At 41.9% G+C, this 22,397-nt stretch overlaps 2 protein-coding genes across 7 annotated transcripts in view; one reads left to right on the forward strand and one right to left on the reverse strand.

The window, feature by feature from the left end:
* On the reverse strand, positions 1-4,476 carry idi1 (isopentenyl-diphosphate delta isomerase 1). Of its 2 annotated transcripts, XM_078280340.1 has the most exons (7): positions 4,338-4,476; positions 2,626-2,777; positions 2,004-2,170; positions 1,831-1,923; positions 1,249-1,379; positions 1,014-1,118; positions 1-447 (listed from the first exon to the last, which is right to left on the reverse strand). In XM_078280340.1, the coding sequence occupies exons 2-7, from the start codon at positions 2,772-2,774 to the stop codon at positions 235-237; spliced, it is 858 nt and encodes a 285-aa protein (XP_078136466.1). In that variant the 5' UTR covers positions 2,775-2,777; positions 4,338-4,476; the 3' UTR covers positions 1-234. The 2 variants fall into 2 exon arrangements, with proteins under 2 accessions (XP_078136466.1, XP_078136468.1); XM_078280342.1 differs by lacking the exon at positions 2,626-2,777 and having other exon boundaries at positions 4,338-4,475.
* Positions 2,771-22,397, forward strand: part of LOC144536968 (WD repeat-containing protein 37-like) — a 25,533-nt gene continuing 5,906 nt past the window's right edge. Inside the window, exons 1-11 of one of the 5 annotated variants that reach the window (XM_078280339.1) lie at positions 2,771-2,903; positions 5,713-5,982; positions 8,254-8,350; positions 8,519-8,614; positions 9,416-9,480; positions 12,951-13,089; positions 13,315-13,386; positions 13,711-13,755; positions 13,928-14,004; positions 14,858-15,092; positions 15,458-15,599. In XM_078280339.1, coding sequence (XP_078136465.1) covers positions 5,830-5,982; positions 8,254-8,350; positions 8,519-8,614; positions 9,416-9,480; positions 12,951-13,089; positions 13,315-13,386; positions 13,711-13,755; positions 13,928-14,004; positions 14,858-15,092; positions 15,458-15,599 — 1,121 coding nt within the window. In that variant the 5' untranslated portion in view covers positions 2,771-2,903; positions 5,713-5,829. The other 4 variants (XM_078280334.1, XM_078280338.1, XM_078280336.1 and 1 more) reach the window with 4 other exon arrangements.

The raw sequence follows: 22,397 nt of genomic DNA on the forward strand, positions 1-22,397 counted from the left end.
ATAATAAGATGTTGAATGTCTTTACTTCTGTTCACTCGGTAAACCCAGTGTGCATCTTATCAGACTACCTGATGTATATGTCTTTCTAAATACTTCATACATACTGGGAGTCACCCTAACAGCCCTCCTTGCATTAACTCGTGTAGATGAATGCACCTCAGAGCGTCAGGGGTCTGTAGCAGCTTAACTGACAGGTTTGAAATGACTGAAAGTAGAGCCCGATCCTGGTTTTGGTTACATGCGGTGGATATTGTTGTGATCCATGAACTGCTTGAGGTTCTGCAGGTTGTCCCACCACTGGAACAGGAAGGTCTCTGCAATGAGACTGAACCAGGGTGTGATCTCCAGTTCTTTGCGCTTGGCCTTCTCTAACATCTCCTTCATCTCCTCCTTGCTCACATAGCAGTGGCTTTTAATCTCATTGGGGTCTGGATTCAACTCCACGTCCTTCGGAGAAACATAAAAAAAAATGTTATTGTCCATAATGTAAGGCTGATGGACATAACGCAGGCACACATCCGTCAAACATCCACAGCCAACAGTGAACCAAAATAACAAGTTTATATTTTTTTGTGTTGTACAAAACCAGCAAGGAGATACCCAGAAATAATATCTCCATGTGTGTGTGCGTGGGGAGTGTGTGGTAGAGCGAGTGAGAGAGTGACAGGGATTAGCTTCGGAGTGAGTAACGACTCCGGCTGGGCAGACGGAGAAACAACGTGTCTCCCCTCTGCTTTCTGACCACGGAAAGCTGTAGCATGAAAAAAGTTAACCCTCTCCCTAGAACCCGGCAATTTTCTAGAGGAAATGCGACGCTACCAAGCCCAGCCAAGCAGACCAATCACAGCGGCCTGCGATGCCGCGGTGTGTAGTTACATTACTAGGTAGGTGCACGTCCGGCTACGCCGTAGGGTCTGTATCTACGACGTAGATTTAATGCAGAACCATAAATCAAGTTTAAGAGGCACAAACCGGGGCCAGATACATCCCAAATCCTAATGTAACTCTCTAACCTTCTGCATGAAGAGGATGTAGTCAATCTCATGTTCTCCCCACACACCGTCTGACTGGGCCTTGTAGTGGATCCTAGTCAGGTACGTCATCTCATCTGGTGTCACCTGTGGAGCAACAGGAAGGCAGAGGAGATCAGACGCAAGAAAAGATTCTCTCCAATCCTCAATAATCCTCCTCCATTAAGTGGAGAAGCCGGGACTTCAAAACACACACACACACACACACACACAATACCTGTTCCATGGGGATACCCAGTTCAGCTTTGAGTCTCCTCTGAGCAGCTCTCCTCACTCCTATTGCTTCCTTCTCCTCCAGCTCACTCTCTGTGTGTAAAGGGTGACTGCAACATGTGTTTGTGAAACAGCCTGTGCACACACAGACGCAGGGGATGGTTAAACACATTGCCAATGCCATAAGTGTTTTGTTCACTTGCTATGCTATATGTGACACCATCTCACATCCCTTATTTGATAGCTCCTCGGCTGAACCGGAAGTTGTTCCGTCCCTCCTTTGTGAAAGCCATCCTAAAGCTCTTATTTCTTCAACTAGGAGGGAGGAGCGACCACCGAGGAGCTATATATAAGAGCAAACTTCCCGGAAGCCGTGCAGGATGTCTCTCCCCTCCTTCCTCTCCCCTCCCGTGATTTCCTTGCGTCACTCCCGTGCTTCCTAGGTGGGACGGACTAAGACGCAAGGAAGGGAGGCAAGTGGAGGAGCAGGGGATGCAATTTAAGGGAAGTGAGATGTACCTCATGTGTATCACAGGAGATTTTGGATATTGGTTAAACTGCGGGGGTTTAAGGATTTGTCACTGACCTGGAAAAGTGATTTTGGCATCAGACCTCTGTTGTAAGAGCAGCTTCTCCTCACTGTTGAAAATGAACACGCTGAAAGCTCTGTGTAATAAACCTGGTGAAACGAACAAACAATGTATGTTTATGTACTAGAGGCGAGACAGGTGTGTACAGTTTAACTTGACAGACAGGTACCTTTGTCAATGTTGGAGTTGAGGTGGCAGTTTTTCTTGGTGTCCGCTCCAATCTTGTAGTCGTTCTCGTCGATGAGGATGCACATCTCGGACAGCAGCTGTACCTGCTTCTCGTCCAGGTGATCTGTGGTTATCTCGGGCATTCTGACTGCAGACTGTCTCACCTCACTGCAGGGCACAGGAAGAGGAGCAGGCAAACAACAGTTAGGCCTAGTGCGTATTCACATCAAAACAGAAGCTGCGCACTTTTAATATGACATTCTGAACACAGTAGGTGGTATTTGACCAAAAAGCCTACGGCTTACTAGCTTTTTATAGCATTAAGTGCGGCTTGCTTAAGTTGTTGAAGAGAATATCCTCAGGCTTTGAGTTGCTATTTTGAAAGTGTGTACTTTAACCAATACGCAAAGCCACATGAAGTGCAAGACTTTTTAAAGTATAATTTGGCATGACTATTCTTTCCTTACTAACCAAAGAGACAGTCAGTAGAGCTCAGCTATCAATAGCACAGACAAACACTATTCCTCAGCTTAGGGTCAACAGGCTTATCTCTGGCTTTGCCTTCTTTAAAACCTCAAACCATGACTTCAAGCGGTTTTTAGAAACCTAGAGTCCTACCTTACCTTGATATAGCTCTGCAGCAGAAAGTAATAGGTGTATAAATAGATCTGTGTCGCGGTACAGCAGCAACTCTGCCAGGTAGGTTTGATTTCAGCACAGCGGCTCCCTCGCAGGACACCATCCGAAGCACCGCCCACACACCCCGCACCATCGCCTGACCAAAACAGAAAACCAATCACAAAGTCTGAAGGTGTGGGCGTTGGTAAAACCCGGAGAGGAGTTCCCTCATTCAGGATCGGAAGATACGCTCCTGAACTGACGTCGGGCCAGGTGGTAAACGGTGAGTTTTTGAAAGTTGTATACATCGAATGAATGCTAAAACCCATTGAATCTTTATACATATGATTATGGGGTTAAGTAAAGTTAAAAGCATAAAGCATGATTAGTTACCTGTCACACTTGTGACATGTGTGCATGGTTTGTTGTCATTAGGCTACAGGTCAGCTGCCGTAAGTCGGTTTTTATGACTTTTTTCATAAGATGCCACAGAGTGCCCATGGGTGCCACAGGGTGTCAGGAGTCACTCTGCTGCTGCATAGATGTCAGGAGTCAGTAGGCGTTTGATAAAGGTATATCATATGCTATTAGCACCAATATGTCAACAGTCAACATTGCTATTTGCCTAAATTTTAGATATCCAAATAGATTTTTTTTCTCCCCACAATATATTTGTGGATATCTGCATTGCATTGTTTGTAGTCATAATTCTAATTGTAGACATCTGAAATGACATTTTTAATAGTCATAATGTCAATTGTGAATATCCGTAATTACATTTGTACTATTTAAATATACTTAAAATGCATTTCAGATACTGAAAATTACATTATGATATCTAGAATGGTTTTCCATTTGGGATATCTGAAATTAAAATTGGGAATAGTAAGAATTCTATTACAGATATTTAAAATGTTCATTCTGGATAGGAAGAAAGACATTGTGGATATCTGAAATTGAAAGCCCCATACACATGAATGGCAAAAGTGATTTGTCCTAGGAAGAATGTCATTGTGATATCTGAAATGTTCTTTTAGACTCGGAAGAATCGAACTAGGGATATTTGCAATAAATATCTATTCTAGCTATTAATGATAAAACGGCTTGCCATGCTAAATTAATTCACCAAATCAATTACTAAATGTATTGACTGTTGGGGTTGGCAGTAGCTCACTCTGTAGGACTTAGCTTGGGAACCAGAGGGTTGCTGGTTCAAGTCCCCATGCAGGTCAAGTACAGAGTGTGGACTGGTAGGGGGAGAGGTGCCAGTTAACCTCCTGGGCCTCGTACACCCAACTGCTTAGGGCAGGTAAAAGTCCTGCATTGAAATTGTTCCTTAAGTAAAATGATGTATGTATGTGTTATCAGCAAGGTGGTGTACTTCATGTGTCAAAAGTAAAAGAACTCAATCCAGTAAAATGCCCCCTGTGATTATACTCTATTTTTATGGTTATACTAGTGTATATTATAGCATTATATAATTAGATATCACTTATGCATTAACAGAAAGCATACAGTAGAAAATGGTGGGCTCTTGCTGTACTATTCCAGCAGACTCCACTTCGTGTTTTCCTCCTAACACTGATCGTTAACACGCCATCAGACCACAGCACAGCACAGCTCGCACCACCTAGGCCTCTGACAACTGAACATAAGTATGCATTGTCTGCTACATATACGACCTACAGAGAAACCGATATAACGTTAAATTACTTACAAAGCAATTGTCCGGTTTCAAGTTTGGAAACCTCGTATTTTAACGTATTTTGCGTTTGCTCACGACGATATTTTAGAGCTGAAAACTGAACCATCTAGCTTTCACTCCCTGCTTCTGAGGTCACGGTTTTTCATTGGATACCCAAGCATGAGTGTGACAAAGTGCAAACATAAAACACGTGATACGGAAGTCGGTGAACCAATGAAATACGTGATGTGTCAAATTTTGGATATTCTGGTACTTGTCAAACTAAAACGTGTCATTACCGTCCAATATCAGTGTCATACGTCGACAACCTTTTAAAAATTACAAATTGACAGCTTTAACGCTAACGTTACATACTTGCATGTCGAGTTAGGGAGGCTATTAACCCATCCGTGCTGTGGTTTACCTGCTACAGTAACGTTGTGTGATGAGTAAAGGTTAGATGCTGCTGTTGCCCCGCAATGAAGATCATATATGGAAGCTAGCCTGCGTTACCGTTTAGCTTTCGTTTCTAGACCTCCGTGCTAGCTAAGTATGAATTTATTGAGGTAACGTTAGTGACAGCGGTGAGTGTCTTTGTTGTTTTGTATATGTCAGAATCAAATCGGCGATAGGTTGCAATGTCGATTATTAATTTCGCAAGCGTACCGTTACTTTGATATGGGCAAATTTCATTTTATTTTGTTTATAAAGGACAACGCACATTAATCAACATTTCTGTAAATGAGCCAGTGTTAGGCCACCCGGCTAATTTTCAGAAAACAGCATGTCAATATGACACCACAAAGACCGCTAGCTAGAGCAACAAAATAAGCGTTCTCAAGAAGCCATGCAGGGCGAAAGATACCGTTAAGCTAGCTAGCTATATTCTGGTATGCATTGTCCAATAACGTTAAATGGCGATATGCCATCATAACGATAGAACGAAGCTGCACAGTCCAAAATGTGTCGTCCTCTTAGCATGTATACGGACGTGACGCTGAACTTCATTAAGATACTGTGAATTGAATGTCACAAAGCCTGTTGTCAAATTTAAGTCATTCAAGTTTATTTACTTTAGGTCTGTCGGGCTTTCTGGGCTGCCAAAAGTAAATTCGAATGACTTACAATTTACCAAGGGACGCCGGGCGGTAGTCAGTAAAGTGAATTACTTCGAAAAGAGGTTTTTATTGGAAAAAGTGCTTGGTTCCTTACATCAGGTATTCGCCAAATTGTTGTTGTTTAAAAAAAAAAAAAAAAAATGTCTTAAGTCAGGTTCTTAAAAATAAAATATAAAATAAAAAATATAGTTTTTGCTGGTAGTTTGGATCTATGAAGGGAAGTTTACCCTTTGCTTTGAGCAGTTCCTTCATTGGCTGTGAACCTGAACTTTACTTCCTTTTACCTGCAGAGACAGGTGGTGAACAGACCAACCTAATCTACCCACCAGCCAACTAGCTGGCCTTTATTTACCTGCCAATCAGGTAAAAGGGTAGCAGGGGGCAGGGCCACCCACGCAGTAGGAGGGATGCCTGTCGAGGGCGGAAGCAGCAGCGGCTCTGCTTCGGCTGCCCGTCACCCCAAGCAGAAGCGGAAGGCTCACAGTTTGTCTATCCGGCGCACCAACAGCATAGAGGAGAGGCCACTAGGCATCCAAAGAGGAGACATGCTGGAGGGACAGGTGAGGGAGATGCACCAACATCTTTTTCTCTCTCACACGCACACACAAGCATGCTCTGACAGCTGCAGACAAGCATTTTGGCAAACATACAGCTTATTAACTATTACATGTGATAACATATCCCACAGACTCCTTGTGGATCTGCTAAAAACGTATACAGAGAGTTATTCTCTAAGCATTTGATTGTCATTTTGTTTTTTTGTCATAAAAGTACAGTACCAGCTGGTTGTGCAGCATTGCTTTTATTTTGTACGTGCCTGGTGTTGCAACATCTAATGTAATGTATTAATGAGATGTTTCATTCATAAAATAGTGATGCCGTGACGGCAGGAGAAACGAGGATGATAGCAGCTAGCAGCTGACCTGATGACAGTAAGGGTCCCAGGTTAAGAGGTCCCGGAGGTTTGGCCTACTAAGTAGCCTACCTACAATTTTAAGCGAGAACAAAAATATATAGTTTTTATACCGACTTTTGTATACATTATATATTCTAGTGTATTATCATAATTTGTTAAACATGTGCAAATATATTTTTTTTTTACCTCAACCTCAAACCAGATGAAGACTTGTGTGATCTTTGCCGCCCCCCTGAGGGGTCCCCGGACCCCAGGTTGGGAACCACTGATCTAGATTTTACATTCTCTAAACATACCTGAACTGCATGGTGTCGATGTGCATGGTGGTTACTGATTTCTTTTTGTCAAAACAAAGGGAAAGGTAAGACAGACCGTAAGCCTTTACATGAGCAGGCATTTCCTGATGAAAACCAGTTGTAGCAAACTGTCCAGCTTCTTTACTACTGAGATAATAAAATCTGCTTTTGTTTGATCAAGAACACCCTGTTTGTTAACTTTGGGAGTTGGCTGTAGAGTGACCATATTCAGAATCTCTCTGATAAGCTGAGCAAAGGGTTTGGGAGTGATTTAGATGGTATCATGATGTATTTCTGTACCAAACTGGTAGAATGAATGACAAAACATTGTCTGTACCTTTTTCATGATCCAGATTTTGGAACAAAGTATTCAGTCCAGATAACACAATGCTTTATTGTGTCAGTATGGCCCAGTCCTAGTTTTGGCCATAGAGCTCAGCTTGCACTGGCCTGTTGTCTCATCAAGTTTTAATATGGGCCGTGTGTCCAGGTCTGATTAGTCTTTTCCCCAGGCCTTTTTATCTATTGCCAAGACATGCTGGCTCGGTTTGTGTCTACCACCTAGTCTACCCCCCCACAGGAAAAGTTCCACACACGCAGACGGCTTTATAGACCCATACATAACAGACAGAATGCCTTTTCTTCCACGCTTTCAATGCTGTCATTATTAGCCAGCGTATGGTGCAGGTTTTAAGGCCACAACTAAGCAGCTTTAAATTCATAAGGGCGGCCTGTTTGCTAATGGAACAAAATATATATTGTTATTTTTTTTTTTTACAAAGTGTGTTGACATGCGGCGCAGCCGAATGGTCAGGCGGTTAACGTCTCTGTGACAAACTGTTGGTTTTGAATGCGTGCCAGAAGAAAGAGTGACAGTTTAGTGTTTGGTTTCCTCGTCTTTCAGAGGGCTAGAGAAAGCAGCAGCTCTCAAGGTGAGCTGTCAAATGCAGCCTTTTGAATCCTTTGTTTTCATGGCAGCTTTTTACATCCATGCTAGTCTGGTGTAGACTGGTGATCACCTGATAACTGGGTACTTTACGAGTTCACAATGGAGGTAAGTCAGTTGAAATCAGTTAAAATGGTTGGACCCTGTATGTTGTGTAGTTAGGGTTTTTAGGTTGTAGTTAGCCCAAAATGTGGCTGAGTTTTTACACAGTTGGTGGCTGATTTAAATAAGGTAAACATACCAGCTGTGATTGACACTGTGATGCTGTGTTTGAGGTTTATGTATGTTTCTTTCAGTTTGTTTAAGTGGTGTGTATTTTATGAGTCACCCAAACTTCTCTGTGAATAATGGTAATACATTAGATACTTGTTTGTCGTTGTAAAATTGTATTCGTGCCTGTCAGCAGCATTTTATTGTTTTGATGCTTTAATGTTAGAACATGTTCATTTGTGAACATATTTTAAAACGGTCATGAAGTTCAGATTTTTAAGCACATTCTGTATATCTTTGTACTGTAAGTAAAAGAGAAATACCACAGTGGAGAGGGATCCGGAGGGAATACAAGTGGTGACTCCTGCTCCCTGTGCCAATGTGATTCCTAATTTGTAGCCCTATATGGCAGTTCACCATCTGGTTTATTCAAGCATTGTTTTTTTCTCGTCTGTCTGTCCAGGACTCGAAGCTGCCCCTCTCCTTACGGAGCAACCTTCTAGACCTTTTTGGCCAGATTGAGCGCGAGTTTGAAAATCTCTACATTGAAAACCTTGAATGTGAGTGACTGATCGAAAGAGTCAAGCAAACGTATTTAGATTGCATGTAGCTTTCTTAGGCACATACCTTACTGTATTGATCTCCAAGTGTTGATTGACTAACCAGATGGTTTCCGAACTTGGGCAGCGTTTGCTTACTGATGCCCTGTCGCTGTGCTAACATTACAGTACGCCGGGAAATTGACTCTCTGAATGAGCGTCTGACCGGAGATGGACAGACTATTGAGGGAGGAGACCCCACCAAGGGAGCTCTGAAAACAAAAGGTACAGTATTTCCTTAACAATCTGTTGCAGGTCGCAATATATTTAGCAGATGCTTCTGCTTCTTTGAAAATTTAAAATGAAAAATATTGATGAAATTTATTGTGTTGCTTTGAAATGAAGCTGTAAATCTCATTCTATGGGGGCACAAGCCGCAATGAAGAAAAAGCCTCCATATGATGAAAACGCAGTTTAATAACCTTCAGACTGACTGTCTATCACTCTTGTATTTTTAATACAATAAACAGATTTAGGGTGCCAACAGCTAGCTTAATATTAATTGCAGTTTAAATTGCAGCATGTTTTATAAGCCCATATGTTGACTGGAATACTGTGCAGATAAAATATGACCTCGGATTTTAAGTACCCAATTATTGCAGCCTATGTCAAAATGTGATAAATCTGCCATGTACTACAAACTGACTCATGTTAATAGTGCAGCAGTGAAGAGGAACCTTCAGGGAGAAACATGGGATTAAACACTGTGTTTCAGTCTGGCAGATTGATTGTAAGAGTGACGTAAAGCTTAACCTGAAAACTAGCCTGACCAGGAGTGTTACGTTTCCATGGTGACTTATTTAAACCTCCTTCATCAAACAGAATTCACTGAAAACGAGCCTGGTTTGCTGAAGTACGCCTGGATAAACAGGTCATCTTGTTTTATGAAACAACCCTCTGGTGTGGTGTGCACAGTCAAAAGCGTTGGCATTTTAGAGGGCCAGTAGTGCAGCAGTGAAAGCAACCAATGAGATTGTCACTCAGTGGAGAATTTCATTCATTGTTCTTTGTCTTTCCATCACACAGCCAGCCACAGCACCAGTCAACTGTCACAGAAGCTGAAGACGACCTACAAAGCCTCTACCAGCAAGGTACCTGGCTCCAGCTATTTGAGCCTATTCTATAGAGCTCGTGAGATTTGTCATCTGTGTAATTATTTGAGCTGTGGGGGTAATGAGAACTATCAAACTATCAAAAGCCCCTTTTGTTGCTGAGTGAGGAGTAGGAAGATGTTTTTCTCTTTTCCTCTGAGGTCCTGACACGTAAACAAATTAAATCTTGACCAAAAATAATTACTGTTAAGTTCTTTTGTTGTTGAAGTGCCGATGCATTCCTATAAAGATTTTTGGACTTACAGGAAGTTAAGGAAACTTGATATTAAGCGTTTATCACTAAATTACATTTCCCTTGACTTCTTCCTTTTTAATCTCTTGCCGATGTAGCGGTTGTACACGTTCCACGGCAGAATAGGTGGACCTCGCAACTTCAGTGTGGCCACATGGGAGTTGTGGGGAGGAGATTCATGGGTAACTTCCTGAATGCTCGGTTTGTCACTAAACATTGTGCAGGGACAGCTGAGGGCTGAGTCTGTTTTTAACTACAGTCTGACCTTGACTCCTCATCTCTTCTCTGCTCTGCACCCTGTCAGAAGTCATTTGGGCGAACGGCTGCATTTGTAAACATTTTTTTTTAACATTTTTACAGTGTCATTATGTCACTTATTCATTGAACAAAATCTTCTACCAATAGAGTAAAACCGTAATTACTCAGGTGACCACTCGAGTCCCTTACCATAAGCAAAACGATGTCAGTCAGTTGTCCAAATATCTGATATGGCATTACAATAGTAAAAAAATCTGTTCTTCCCACATCACAAAACAAGTTTATCAAAATGGTCGTTTAGACAAAAAGTTGTCTTTAAACAGCTTTTAAAGAAATAGTTCACCATTTTGGGAAATGTTTAATGTCTTCTTTACGCTAAATTGGAAGTTAACGCCAGCAGTCACTTATCTTAGCTTAACACAAAGATTGGAAACTAGGGGAAACCTGTTGAAGGTAATAATTTGGCAACCAGCACCTCTAAAGCTCAGTAATTAACATGTTATATCTAGCTTGTTTACTCCTTACAAAAACTGGAGTGTGCTGGACTATTTCTTGACCAGAACCAGTAACTTGTCTCCGCTGGCAACTGCTTCCATGTAAGAAATAGTCCAGCGTATAACCTCCGTGAAACAGCGAGAAACAGATGTGAGCGTGGTATTGATCTTCTTATCTAACTCTTATCAAGAAAGCCACTAAGTCATTCCCCAAAATGTCTCCGCTGCAAATTCAAGTGAAAATTACAGCATACAGTTTAACGTTTGTTCCAAGTACATCTTATGTTTCAAAATTCTTTAGTAGTCTCCTAGTTATGTCAGTTTGTTTTGCATAATGTTATTATAATTATTTTTTTAAAAGTAACTATTCCCCCACATCTTTTTTTCATTAAGGGGCCCCTGTGCCCCTAAAATATAAATGTAAGCGTAGAGCCCTGTAATTGTATTAGTGTTATTAAAATGTTTAGGTAAGTGTAGTATGGCTTTTAAACATTACTTTGAATTTCTCTTCTCTATTCTTTTCCCCATTTTCTTATTTTCCACTTTACCTAAAAGTTTCCCTTTCGTAAAGCAAAGAAACAATCTGAATGTAGCCGAAGTCTGAGCTAGATGAAGAGTGGGACACAATCCTCTTCTGATTTAAAAAAATTAGAAAAGAAGATACACAGGATCAAGGGAGGACTTTTTAGATTAACATAACTAGCTGCTATATAATATACAGCTAACCTATCAGCTGGCTAAGAACCATGACCAAAAACTAATTCTGTTAAGAATGACGGTACTTAAACTAATGATCTGCACTAACTACATCCTCTGTTTACTCCTGGATTTACCTGGACTGGAATGGGCTATTTTTCTTGTTGCTCACTGCTCATTGTGTTTCAATGACAGGAAACAAATACGATTTGTATTGTGTTGTGATGTGACTGTAAACACACTGGACAGAATAGTAGCATACATTAACACTGTCTCACACACAAGGGAACCAGATGCTTCGCTGCTGCATGTAATGACTACCAATGATCTAAGCTTATTGCTGCGGTTAGCCGTCTGCTTGCAGCAGCATGCACAGTACAGGTTGTGACAGCTCTGTGACAATTTAAACTACAATTCAGCCTTTAATTTGTTCATCTGGAAGCCTGCAGTGACTAACAGCCACATCTAACCACTAGATATTTTTAGAGGTGCACCTCTCTTGCAGTATCAGTTCACAGTGATGATATATTTTCCTGATACTTTAATTGGTGTTAGAGCAATCTTGATATTAATACTCCACTGACGCACAGTTTGGTGCAATGTGAAACCATTACCCATTTGGCAGTTGCAGAAACATCCTTTGATATAAAAACATATCAGGGGCCTGCATCACAAAGCCAGTTTAACATTGGGTTACCTGGCAAATTACAGTGAGGTGAAACATACAATATAATAACACACATCAAATAGATTAAAAAGCTGCAGAAACACTAGGAATACTATCCACATACTAAACATAATGTCTGAGGAAAAGAAAAGAATGGCTTATAATGTCGTATGCTGCATTCATTATGAACTGAGCTAATTAACTGCCATTCAATATTTGTTTGTTGTAAATCTAGAGTGAACACATAAGTGTGCAAAAAAAAGTTTTTTCTATCTCTGACGTAATTACCAGGGGAAACAAAATGATTCTACTGGTCTATAAAAATGTCTCTATTGGTTTTTATTTCTTCTCACTTAATTGTAAACTCATGTCCTTGTCAGGATCCTGTAGGAATGATAACTCAATTTTTTAAGAGAGTTGTCATGCTTTCGACAGGTTTTGATCTGATCCTCTGAAGTTAGCCTGCTCTGAAGCAGGTTAGAATGTAGAATAGAACTTTATTGTCATTGTCACTTGTACAACGGAATTTAGCTGTGCAGTTAAAAAGTGAGCCAGCTTTGTGTCACCAGAAAGTCAGGAGAGTTATACCCAAAGAAAGCTGGTTTACTGACAAATCTCACCCACTGTGCCTTATCTGTTTGTCAGAGACCAACAATAAGAGCTGTGATCCATGTAAAAAATTAAAAGCTACTATTTCGTCTTTTGGTCCATGGTTAGCTTTCAATTATGTAGCCAGCTTTCAATTACTGTACATTACCATCATTTATCAAACACAAACTATGCCCTATTCGCACAGGACTAGTAATACTTGGGCACCTCTAGTAATTTGTAATAATTGCAGAGGTCGTCTGTGATCTTAAGAGTTAGGCGGTCACAGTAGGCTATTTTGTAAGGCATAGCAAATTAAGTCGTACATATGCAGGCTCTATATCAGCCCCATCAGTTCTGAAGACTTTTTATTGGAGCACCTGTAGTTGGCCACTAATGTAAGCCACACTGTGTTTGGTTTAACTTTGGTTCAGCACTAGGAGGAATGCTCATCCCCCTGTCTGTTTCTTTTTTCTCCATCATGCCCACGTCTCTTCCCTCCTTCCCTGCTCAGATTGTGTCCAGTTTTAAAGCCACAGCAGGGTCCCGGGCTTTGTGCCAGCTGCTCAAGGAGTATGTGGGCCACCGGGATGGGATCTGGGACCTCAGCATCACCCGAACTCAGCCAGTAGTTCTGGGCACCGCCTCCGCAGGTACACCAAGTCACTTTACTGACTATTTAAATATGTCAATCATAACTATTGTTCTATACACAGCCTCTTGTTGTACACAATCTCACCATAGTTAGTGGTCCAGAACTGAATCTAACTAGAGAGCCCATTATGTAGATACAGTACATCACAATATGAAAGCATTACCTGATTACTATAAAACATGTCAATGGCTTAATGTTGTCCACCTCTGGTCTCCCTTCACAGATCACTCAGCTCTGCTGTGGAGTATAGAGACTGGGAAATGTCTGCTGAGGTATGCTGGCCATGCAGGATCAGGTAATTATTCGTAAGAAACTTAAATAACTGTATTCGTCTCTAACCATGGAGACATTTCAAAGTGCATGATGAGTCTGTGCAGCATATGTACTTTTCATATTAAGGAAGTCTAACTACAAAATGGTATTTCTTTCTTAAATGGATATGATGACAATTCATGCTGCAGGTTCTGTCATATCTCTTTTTATTAAACTCATGTCTGAAACATATGCTGTTGGTTACTGTGCAGTGTGACTTTCCACATTTGATCACTTGGCTTATTAGATAAAAGCAATATGTGATGTAACATATGTGCATGTCTCATGATTGTTCTCTCGCCTACAGTCAACTCAATCAAGTTCCATCCTACAGAGCAGATGGCCCTCACAGGTATGTATTTAAATGCATGTGTGGAAATTTTGCATTTTTGTTTGAATCAACATTGTATTTCTCTTAATGACTATTTGACTGTCTTCTCCCTGCCACTGTTGTCTCCATCAGTAAGTGTCCTGTAGATTTGAATGTGCTGTGTGTTTGCTGATGTGTACTTATGTTTCCACAGCCTCTGGGGACCAGACGGCTCACATCTGGCGCTACATGGTGCAGCTTCCTGCCCCCCAGCCACCACCAGATGTCAGTGTGAGTATCTTTGTACTGTTCCCTTCTCTGAGTTTCTACTGGAACATCCTGGAATGTTGTGGAGTTTTGCTTTTTTTAGAGGTGTGTTTTCTGTCAAAGGATTGATTACATTACCAATTCAGTGAATATTAAGTATGTTTACAAATAGGTCACTTAACATCCCATGGCAAATTTATCACCACAACTGAGGCTACGTTTAGACGGAAACGATCTGAAGAGAAAACGCAAAAGTGGCGTTGCGTTCTCACTTTTTATTCCGCGTTTAGACGAGCATTATGGGGGGTGGAAATCTGCGTGCATATGGTGATGCAAAAGTGTGTGAAATGCGATGTAGTATGCACACCATGTGGCCAGGTGGTAGTGTGAAGCACTGCCACACAACACCACCAAGTCCGCGCACCTTCCTTCTCCTTGTCTCCCTCTCCTCTCCCTAGTAGCGCGAAGCAAACAACAAAAGCTGCCAATTTTGTCTGGACAGACGAGGAGTTGGAGTTATTGCTTCAAACAATGCACACACAGACACACACACACACACACACACACACACACACACACACGTGGCACACACACATACACACACTCGCACAGTGCGTTTTTACCCTTTAGATGGGAACGCGATGGTGGAGCGTTTTTAAGATTTCCACTCCGGAGGGTGGTTTCACTTTTTTGCTTTTTTAAGCCCCAAAACTGCTGTCGCCGTCTAAACGAAAGGCACATCTGATAAAATATTTTGTCGTTTTCACCCGCGAACGTATTTGTGTAAACAGGGCCTAAGCTGTCAGTTTGTTTATTCTGTATCACTGCAGGCATCTGTGTGCATTGACTGAACTACTGTGTGTCCTTACACCAATAGGCTCCATGTGATGACGACCAGGACTCGTCAGACAGAGAAGAAGGTGAGGTGGATGGCGAGGGCCCTTGCGAGGTGCCCACCGTCCGGCTCGCTACAGCAACGCTGAAGAGCCACCAGGGTGTAGTGATCGCAGCTGATTGGTTGGTGGGAGGCCGACAGGTGGTGACCGCTTCCTGGGATCGTGCTGCCAACCTGTATGAGGTGGAGACGTCTGAACTGGTTCACACACTCACTGGTATGTAAACTGTCTGACATATTGTATCATAGTATATATAGCAAAATATGGTGTACAACCACCGTTTCCCCTACTTAGTGTGACGGCACAATGAAATAGTCCAAGCAGACTATGCTGCAGAAGTTGGTTAGAGAAATTGAATGGCCAGTTTGTGCCTCTTCTGGCACTTTTAACATAATTATTTTCAACAATTGAAACGAAATACGCTGATACGTGCTGTTAATTTGTTTGCACAAATTCGAAGAGTTCTGACTGACATGCTCTTGCTACATTTTTACTGTAGCAAGTCACCATATATCTCATTTAATGACGTACAAACCCAAGGAGTTTATAGTATGTTTACTAATTTGTGTCTGTGTATGCAGGACATGACCAGGAGCTAACCCACTGCTGTACCCACCCCAGCCAGCGGCTGGTGGTCACTTCATCCAGAGACACCACCTTCAGACTGTGGGACTTTAGAGACCCGTCCATACACTCTGTCAATGTCTTCCAGGGACACACTGAGTAAGTCTGTCACTCTCGCGCACACACACACACACACACACACACACACACACACACACACACACACACACACACACACACACACACACACACACACACACACACACACACACACTCTGAGAGTACTCAACCTTGCTTGAGACATCATTAATTGACACTGAAAAGTTTCAACAGTTTGAGTTGCTGCAGTCTTTATCTTGCCCACAGGGTGGTGCTGTAACATTTCTCTGGTCTGTGAATTTTTCCTTTTTCCTTTTACTGTGCCACATTAATTTACAGAACCTATTGCTCTAAGCCAAATCCTCCACTTGCCTCTCATTCATTACTGAGCACTTCTCCTCACTTCGACGGTTTGCTTCTCTTTCTCCCCCCGCTCTCTCTTCCTTCCTCTCTCTTTCCCTCGCTCTCCTGTTCATATATCGGTCCGTTTCTGCGTTAATCCCCCACTCTGTGTTATTTGGCACTTCGCTCGCTGTTAACACTCAATTGCAGACGCTTATTTCAAAATGATGACTGTCAGGCTTGTCTGTGGCTTTCAATGGCAGCGCTCTTTTAAAGGCTTAAGGTGTGTGTGTCTGTGTCTACGTGTGTGTGTGTGTGTGTGTGTGTGTGTGTCTACATGTGTGTGCTGGCTGGCTGGTACTCTCTGGCAGCCTTTGATTGCAAGTGTGGGGATTACATAGAGCTCATTATGTACGACCCCAACATGTATAATTCCTGCAGATCCCACTCTAATTCTCTCCCATAGACAATTGGTATAATGAGATTAAGCACCAGTGTTTCACAGTTAACAGCCCTCCTTCTTTCCTTCCCAAATAGACATTGATGGTCTTTAGGGTAAAAACTTTCTTACTTGTCCTTCTGTGGTGCATTGAAAGCAGCAAACACACACAGACTGCTGTCTAGCTTAAAAACTGATAAAACCAGTTCCAGAAAAAGACTGAAAAAAAAAATGTTTAGAAGCTGTTTAGCTTATTGCTGCAGTATTCTAGAGTAAGAGTAGTGCTGCCACTTGACACTTGCAAGTTTGATTGAGGTGGTAATTAGTAACTAAATTGAACTGGCTTGTTTTTAATTAGGACAGTATTTCTCAGACTTTTTACACCATGTACCACTTCAGAAAATATTAGACTCACTAAGAACCACCATCATGGCCCACGTTAAAATAGAGTAGAATGGGGCAACCTCTAGCTCACCCAGTAGAGTGTGCGCCCCATGTAGGCTGAGTCCTTTGCAGCGGCCCGGGTTCGAATACGACCCGCGGTAGAGTTACACAAGTTGGACTACAGTTACAAAATGCAACACGTGTCATGTGCGGAGTCTCCTCCTCTCGCACACATCACACCGGGGCTACTGGGCTGTATGGTGGAGCTTAAGTGCAACATGGAGCTTGAGGATGTAAGGAAAAAAAGAAAAACAGGAGAATTACCTTTTGAGCAAGTTTAGAGGAAAGTCGGAGGTATGGAACCATTTTAAACAAGTCGTGGTCAGTGACAACATATATGGCTTTGTCGAGTGCATTAGGCTAAGTGCGGCACGCTGCTCGCCTATGACAGCAAATAATACGGGGACTTGGATGATGAACAGACACATGAAGCAGGCTCGCAGTGGCAGAAAAGATGATAGTCAGCCTTCAACGTCCTCTTTTGTTACTTCTCCGAGCATGAGGGCGAAGCAAGCCCTCACAGAGAAATGCGTTGAGTTCAAACAACTCTGAATTGTAGTTGAGAACGTCAGTTATAACGGCCCACGTATTAAAAAAGTGTCTGGTTGAAATCGGGCTCATAATTCCAGTTAATGTGTCGGGCCGGGCCCGTCTCGGACACAACGTGCACAGGCTCGGGTTGTGTCGGGCTTGATTTTTTTGGGCCAGATCTAAGCTCTAACCCGCGGCCCTTTGCTGCATGTCGTCCCTCCTCCCTCTCCCCTTTCCTGTCGTCAAGCTATCCTGTTAATTAAAGGCCATACAAAGCCCAAAAAATAATCTTTTAAAGAAAAAAATAGAGTACAATAGGCCTACCCTAATCAGCTACGGACAGTTCACACAGGAGGCAGATTTATACCTAAAAACATTTATTGTCGACAGCCACAGCCACACTGTACTTCCTCCTTCCCGCTCCAACTGAATTAAAATTGGAGGTAACTCAGGTCATATCTCCTCACTGTTTTTCATCATTTGCTACTTGCAGGTGCTGTGGAGACTTCACAGCCGCTGCTTAAGTAGCACTTTTACTTTCAACAGGGCTGCTCGAAATATTCTCGTCCTCATCCACACTTCTCTTCCTAATAGTTCCTGTTTGGAACCACCATTGCAGTGTTTTTGAACCATTCATTTTACTTCTGCTTACTATCTTGCCATCACAGCTCATAACTAATTACCGATGTATGCGCACGCTGTCCATGAACGCAACTATGTAGCAAGCTGATATCGAAACAAAACGATTACACTTAAACAAACACTTATTATAAATTACTTTTAACTGATCATATTTTAAATAACATATTAAATATTCAAATGATGAATTGACTAATGGCTGCAGCTGTAGTCCCATTACTTTGATCTTTTTCACAGGCAGTGATGGTGCCATGAACAAAATGTAAATATATATATTGTAAATGGAATGTATTTATGTAGCGCTTTTACATAGTACAGGAACCATTCACACGCATTCATACACTGTGGCCGAGGCTGCCATACAAGGTGCCACCTGCTCATCAGATAAACATTCACACCAAATTACACTCCGATGGCGCAGCATCTACCGTATATTGTTCAGTAACATTTTATATTAGCCGTTAGACACTGGGCATGTGTATTATTTTCTGGATATAAGGTGTGAGTGTGCAACTAATGATTATTTTCAATTATCAATTAATCTACCTCACTAAACTAATCTACCATTGATCATTTGGTCCAAAAATGTCAGAACATTGTTTAAAAGTCCACATTTGTGTCCAAGGTGATATCTGGCATTTCTTGTTTCGACCAAAAGTTGAAAACCCAAGAAATAAAGATATTCAGTTCATTGTTATACCAGCAATTATTCACATTTGGAACCACAGTTGAAGCTGTAGTCATTAAATTTGGGGATTTTTAAATTTTTCTTTATGGATTTGGATAGGGGAAAAGAGGAATACTATTGACTGTACGTGTGTTTTTGTTTGGTGTCCCATCGTCAAAGGTCACATCAACAGTCACCCAAATTTACGGTTTACTCGTGGCTATGCATTTTCCACTTTCCTTTAACTTGTGAGCATTTTTGTTTTAATCCGATCCTACAACAGTAGCAGGTTGCTGTCTCCCTGCCATTTCTCTTGCTAATTTTCCAGAATCTCCAATATGGCACAGTGACGTGGCATAAATGGCACAATCTCCACTTCCCTCCTGTGGAAACAGCAGAGGAGAGGAGAGTGTGAATGGTGTAATAGGCAGCAGAGGTTGAGAGCTGGAGGCGAGACAGCCTCTCGTTTCCACAGTCTTCACTGGTAATTACAGCTAACGCTTCCTGACAGTGAACCGCGGCAGCTAAAAGTGCAGCATACAGCCCCTATCCCACCATACCGCCATAATTGCAGATTAATGACAACTGTACTTGAGCTAACAAAACAGCCGAGAGCAAACGAGAAGTGACAGCAGACTTGCTCTACAAACGGAATGCCATGTCACGTTTGTCTCTCCTGCCATCAGTGGCTTTCGGAGACATTTGATTGTGGTTGATAGAAAATGCACATCTGTGTGAGAGCGGGTGGGGGGTGTCTCTGGAGGAATACACCAGCTCTTACCAGGTTCTCAGCAACTGTCAGTTTTGCAGCACAGCAAAATAACAGAGCGTTCTAAAACCTCTTAGTCGTCTGTACCTGAATTGTTTTAAATTTGACCTTTTTAGGCATTTGGCTTACACGCTCATCCACTTACAAATGAGTACATTGTAATATTCCTTCATAAATTCATATATCACAGTGCCAGAACAAATACTTCAGCTAAGCTAGCAGATTTATGCATGATGGAGATGTGCTGGTGGGTAAAGAAATGACATCCAGGCAGGAAATGTGGCATAAAGTCACGCAACAAAACACAGTCCTACTGTGATGAGTTGGTGGTCATTGCCTGCAATCTCTTTTTGTTTTGCTTCATTGTTGGTTCCAGTGTTTCTTTAAATTACACTGAGATGTGCTGTTTGTCCCTTGTTGGATATTTGTCAAAGTCTCAATGAATTAGTACATTTTCTGAAACCCTTAAAAACATTTGTCAAGAGCAGCATGATAAACCCTCTGCTGTTCAGTATAAGCCAGTATAGATAAAATGCATGCTAATCTCTCATGGCTGAAGGTTTATGAAAGTTTATTAACTCTGTTAATGCGCCACCTCATGGGCTTTATGGTTAGGAATTCATTCAGCTCACCTTAACTTCCCCGACTGTAGAGAGGTCCCATGATGTGCTCTGTATTAGGGCTGCAGCTATTGATTATTTTAGTAATTGATTATTCTACCGATTATTCCATCGATTAATCAAATAAGAAATACTTAGTAAACAGCAATAGTAAATATTTATTATTGCTGTGTACTACACAATAATAATGTTGAAAAAGCAAAAAATTTTATTGCCAAATTCCAAGTACATTTTTGGTGGCCCAATTTTCACCCCCTTCCCCTTCTTGCCTCTGGCTCGTTGCACTGGATATGCAAAAGAGCTGTTCACTAAGCCCAGGTAAATGTGACTGTACAAAGCTTACGGCAGGGCTACTCAACTACACTGTTCTGGGGTACACATTTTCAGAAGCCTAATACTGAGTGAGGAGAAAGAATAAAGATTGCAGACATCACCGGCATGATGACGTCATTCACGTGCATATTAAGTGGCCATGCTGGGGGGAGGAGCCGGTTTGTCTCCGGCAGCAGCTAAGTTTCCAAAGATTAGTAGCAAACTAATAAACAGTTAGACTACAAACCGACAGCTCTCGTTTTAGCTTGTTGGTAAAACATGGCTATTTGCAGAGTAGCGTGCTGTAGGCTAGTTGTGTAAAACAGCGCGCGGTGGATGAGAGCAGCAGACGTTAGTTAGCTACCTTGTGTCGGGTTCGCTCCGTGGAATGGATGAGTAGCCTGGATGTTTTCTACAGAGATGATGTAGCAGCATGTTTGCAGCTTAAAATGATCCCACACTTTCTGTCGTTTTCTCTCACCTGTCTCTTCTCTTAGACCCTCGCTTTCGTCTTCCTTCATTTATAATCTGGGCCGTCAGTCTCGTGCATAGACAGTATATAAATGGTCTTGTGTCCACAGAAGCGTCAACCTGTTGTGTGCGCTAGTAATTATCCTCCGTGAGGAAACACAGTGAGCCGTACAACCTTAATTACATTGATTTAACGAAGCTTTGAGGCAAAGAATTTTGCATCGATGATTTTTTGTAATGGAATTATTCGAGTTATTCGAGGAATCGTTTCAGCCCTACTCTGTATGTCTCTTTCTCTTCCTTTCCAACTCCCTAAGTCGCCATTCACAGGGAGTCTTGCCCTTGGCTGTCAGACATACTGCAGAGATGCCATTAAGTTCCACTGAACACTTCCCTCCCTCCTCACCACCCATTCTAAAAATCCTTTAACCTTAATCAACCTTTTAATCAATTACCCTGTCTGATTACACTCCCCACACACCTCCCACCTAGCACAGCTTCTCTCTCTCTCTCTCTCTCTCTCTCTCTCTCTCTCTCTCTCTCTCTCTCTCTCTCTCTCTCTCTCTCTCTCTCTCTCTCTCGTATTCCCAGGTGGGCTGTACCCTGCAATGTGAGAAGGTGCCTGTAACGATACAGAAGTTTCATTGAGCCTCGGCCCCTCTAATAGGACAAAGTTTAGTCCCCTAATTAGCCCTTAATGCCACGTCAATTTGAATTAGGAGGGAAGCCAGTTTTAGAAAGAAAAACTAGATGTGGAACTCTAGACAATGCATGTGCGTAAAGGGACACTGCTCAACCTAATCTTAATCAAGAATCTGAGCTTTTTTTCTTTTCTTAAACTTCCCTCCACGATTGAACAAGCACAAAAGGAAGGAGAGAAGAAAAAATCCCTCACAGGAGCGACTGACATACAGTAATAGATTGGAAGTATTAAAGGTCTGTTAAATGAATGGCTAGGCCTGACTGTAGTGCTATCATGTGGAGCAATGCATCACGGCTGGTTGGATAAAGGGCGTGGGAGGAGGGGGATGTCATATGCATATATAGAACCTTTCTTCCTCCATTGTGCCCAACATAGCTGATGATATGATGTAGCAAAATATATTGTGTATTTGGCATCATTATCTTTTTTTATCAGTTATCTCCTGGTATAAAGGCTGAAATCCCGCCCGCATTAGACTTAAAGAGTAACATCTTTTTAAAGTGTTTTTTTTTTCTTTTTTTAAACCGTCCTCTTTCGGAGGACAGTTGGCTTCTGTTTCAAGCATCGAAGATGGATGTGATCGTAGTTGTGCTTTTTCACACGCCTGTAACTACAACTACAGCGCTGTCATCGCATACTGACCACAGCAATGGTCAGAACTTCAACTACTGGAGGTTAGCAAAATTCCGATTTTCCAGCTGCCATTAGACCTTAAGCAATAACAGGCAGCCAGAAATAAGTAAATGGGATACCATTTACTGTTTGGATAATATTAACATGTGCCAAAGACCTCATGCAGGTTCTTAAACCATACTATATAGACACATCATATATAGATACTTCCATATCTTGAATATTAAGTTGCCTATATATGTAATGCTTGTACAGTACAGTTGCTCTCAGCTTTCAGTTGCTTCCAAT

The sequence above is a fragment of the Sander vitreus genome, chromosome 22 (genome assembly GCF_031162955.1).
Source record: "Sander vitreus isolate 19-12246 chromosome 22, sanVit1, whole genome shotgun sequence".
Taxonomy (NCBI): Eukaryota; Metazoa; Chordata; class Actinopteri; order Perciformes; family Percidae; genus Sander; species Sander vitreus.

What these genes read in the sequence shown, in the direction of transcription:
- idi1 (XM_078280340.1), bottom strand. Translation starts at nt 2,774, where the DNA reads ATGGTGCGGGGTGTGTGGGCGGTGCTTCGGATGGTGTCCTGCGAGGGA. An exon ending in CAACTCCAACATTGACAAAG is followed by an intron (nt 1,924 to 2,003) that starts GTACCTGTCTGT and finishes TCGTTTCACCAG; the next exon opens with GTTTATTACACAGAGCTTTC. An exon ending in TGGGTATCCCCATGGAACAG is followed by an intron (nt 1,119 to 1,248) that starts GTATTGTGTGTG and finishes GTTGCTCCACAG; the next exon opens with GTGACACCAGATGAGATGAC.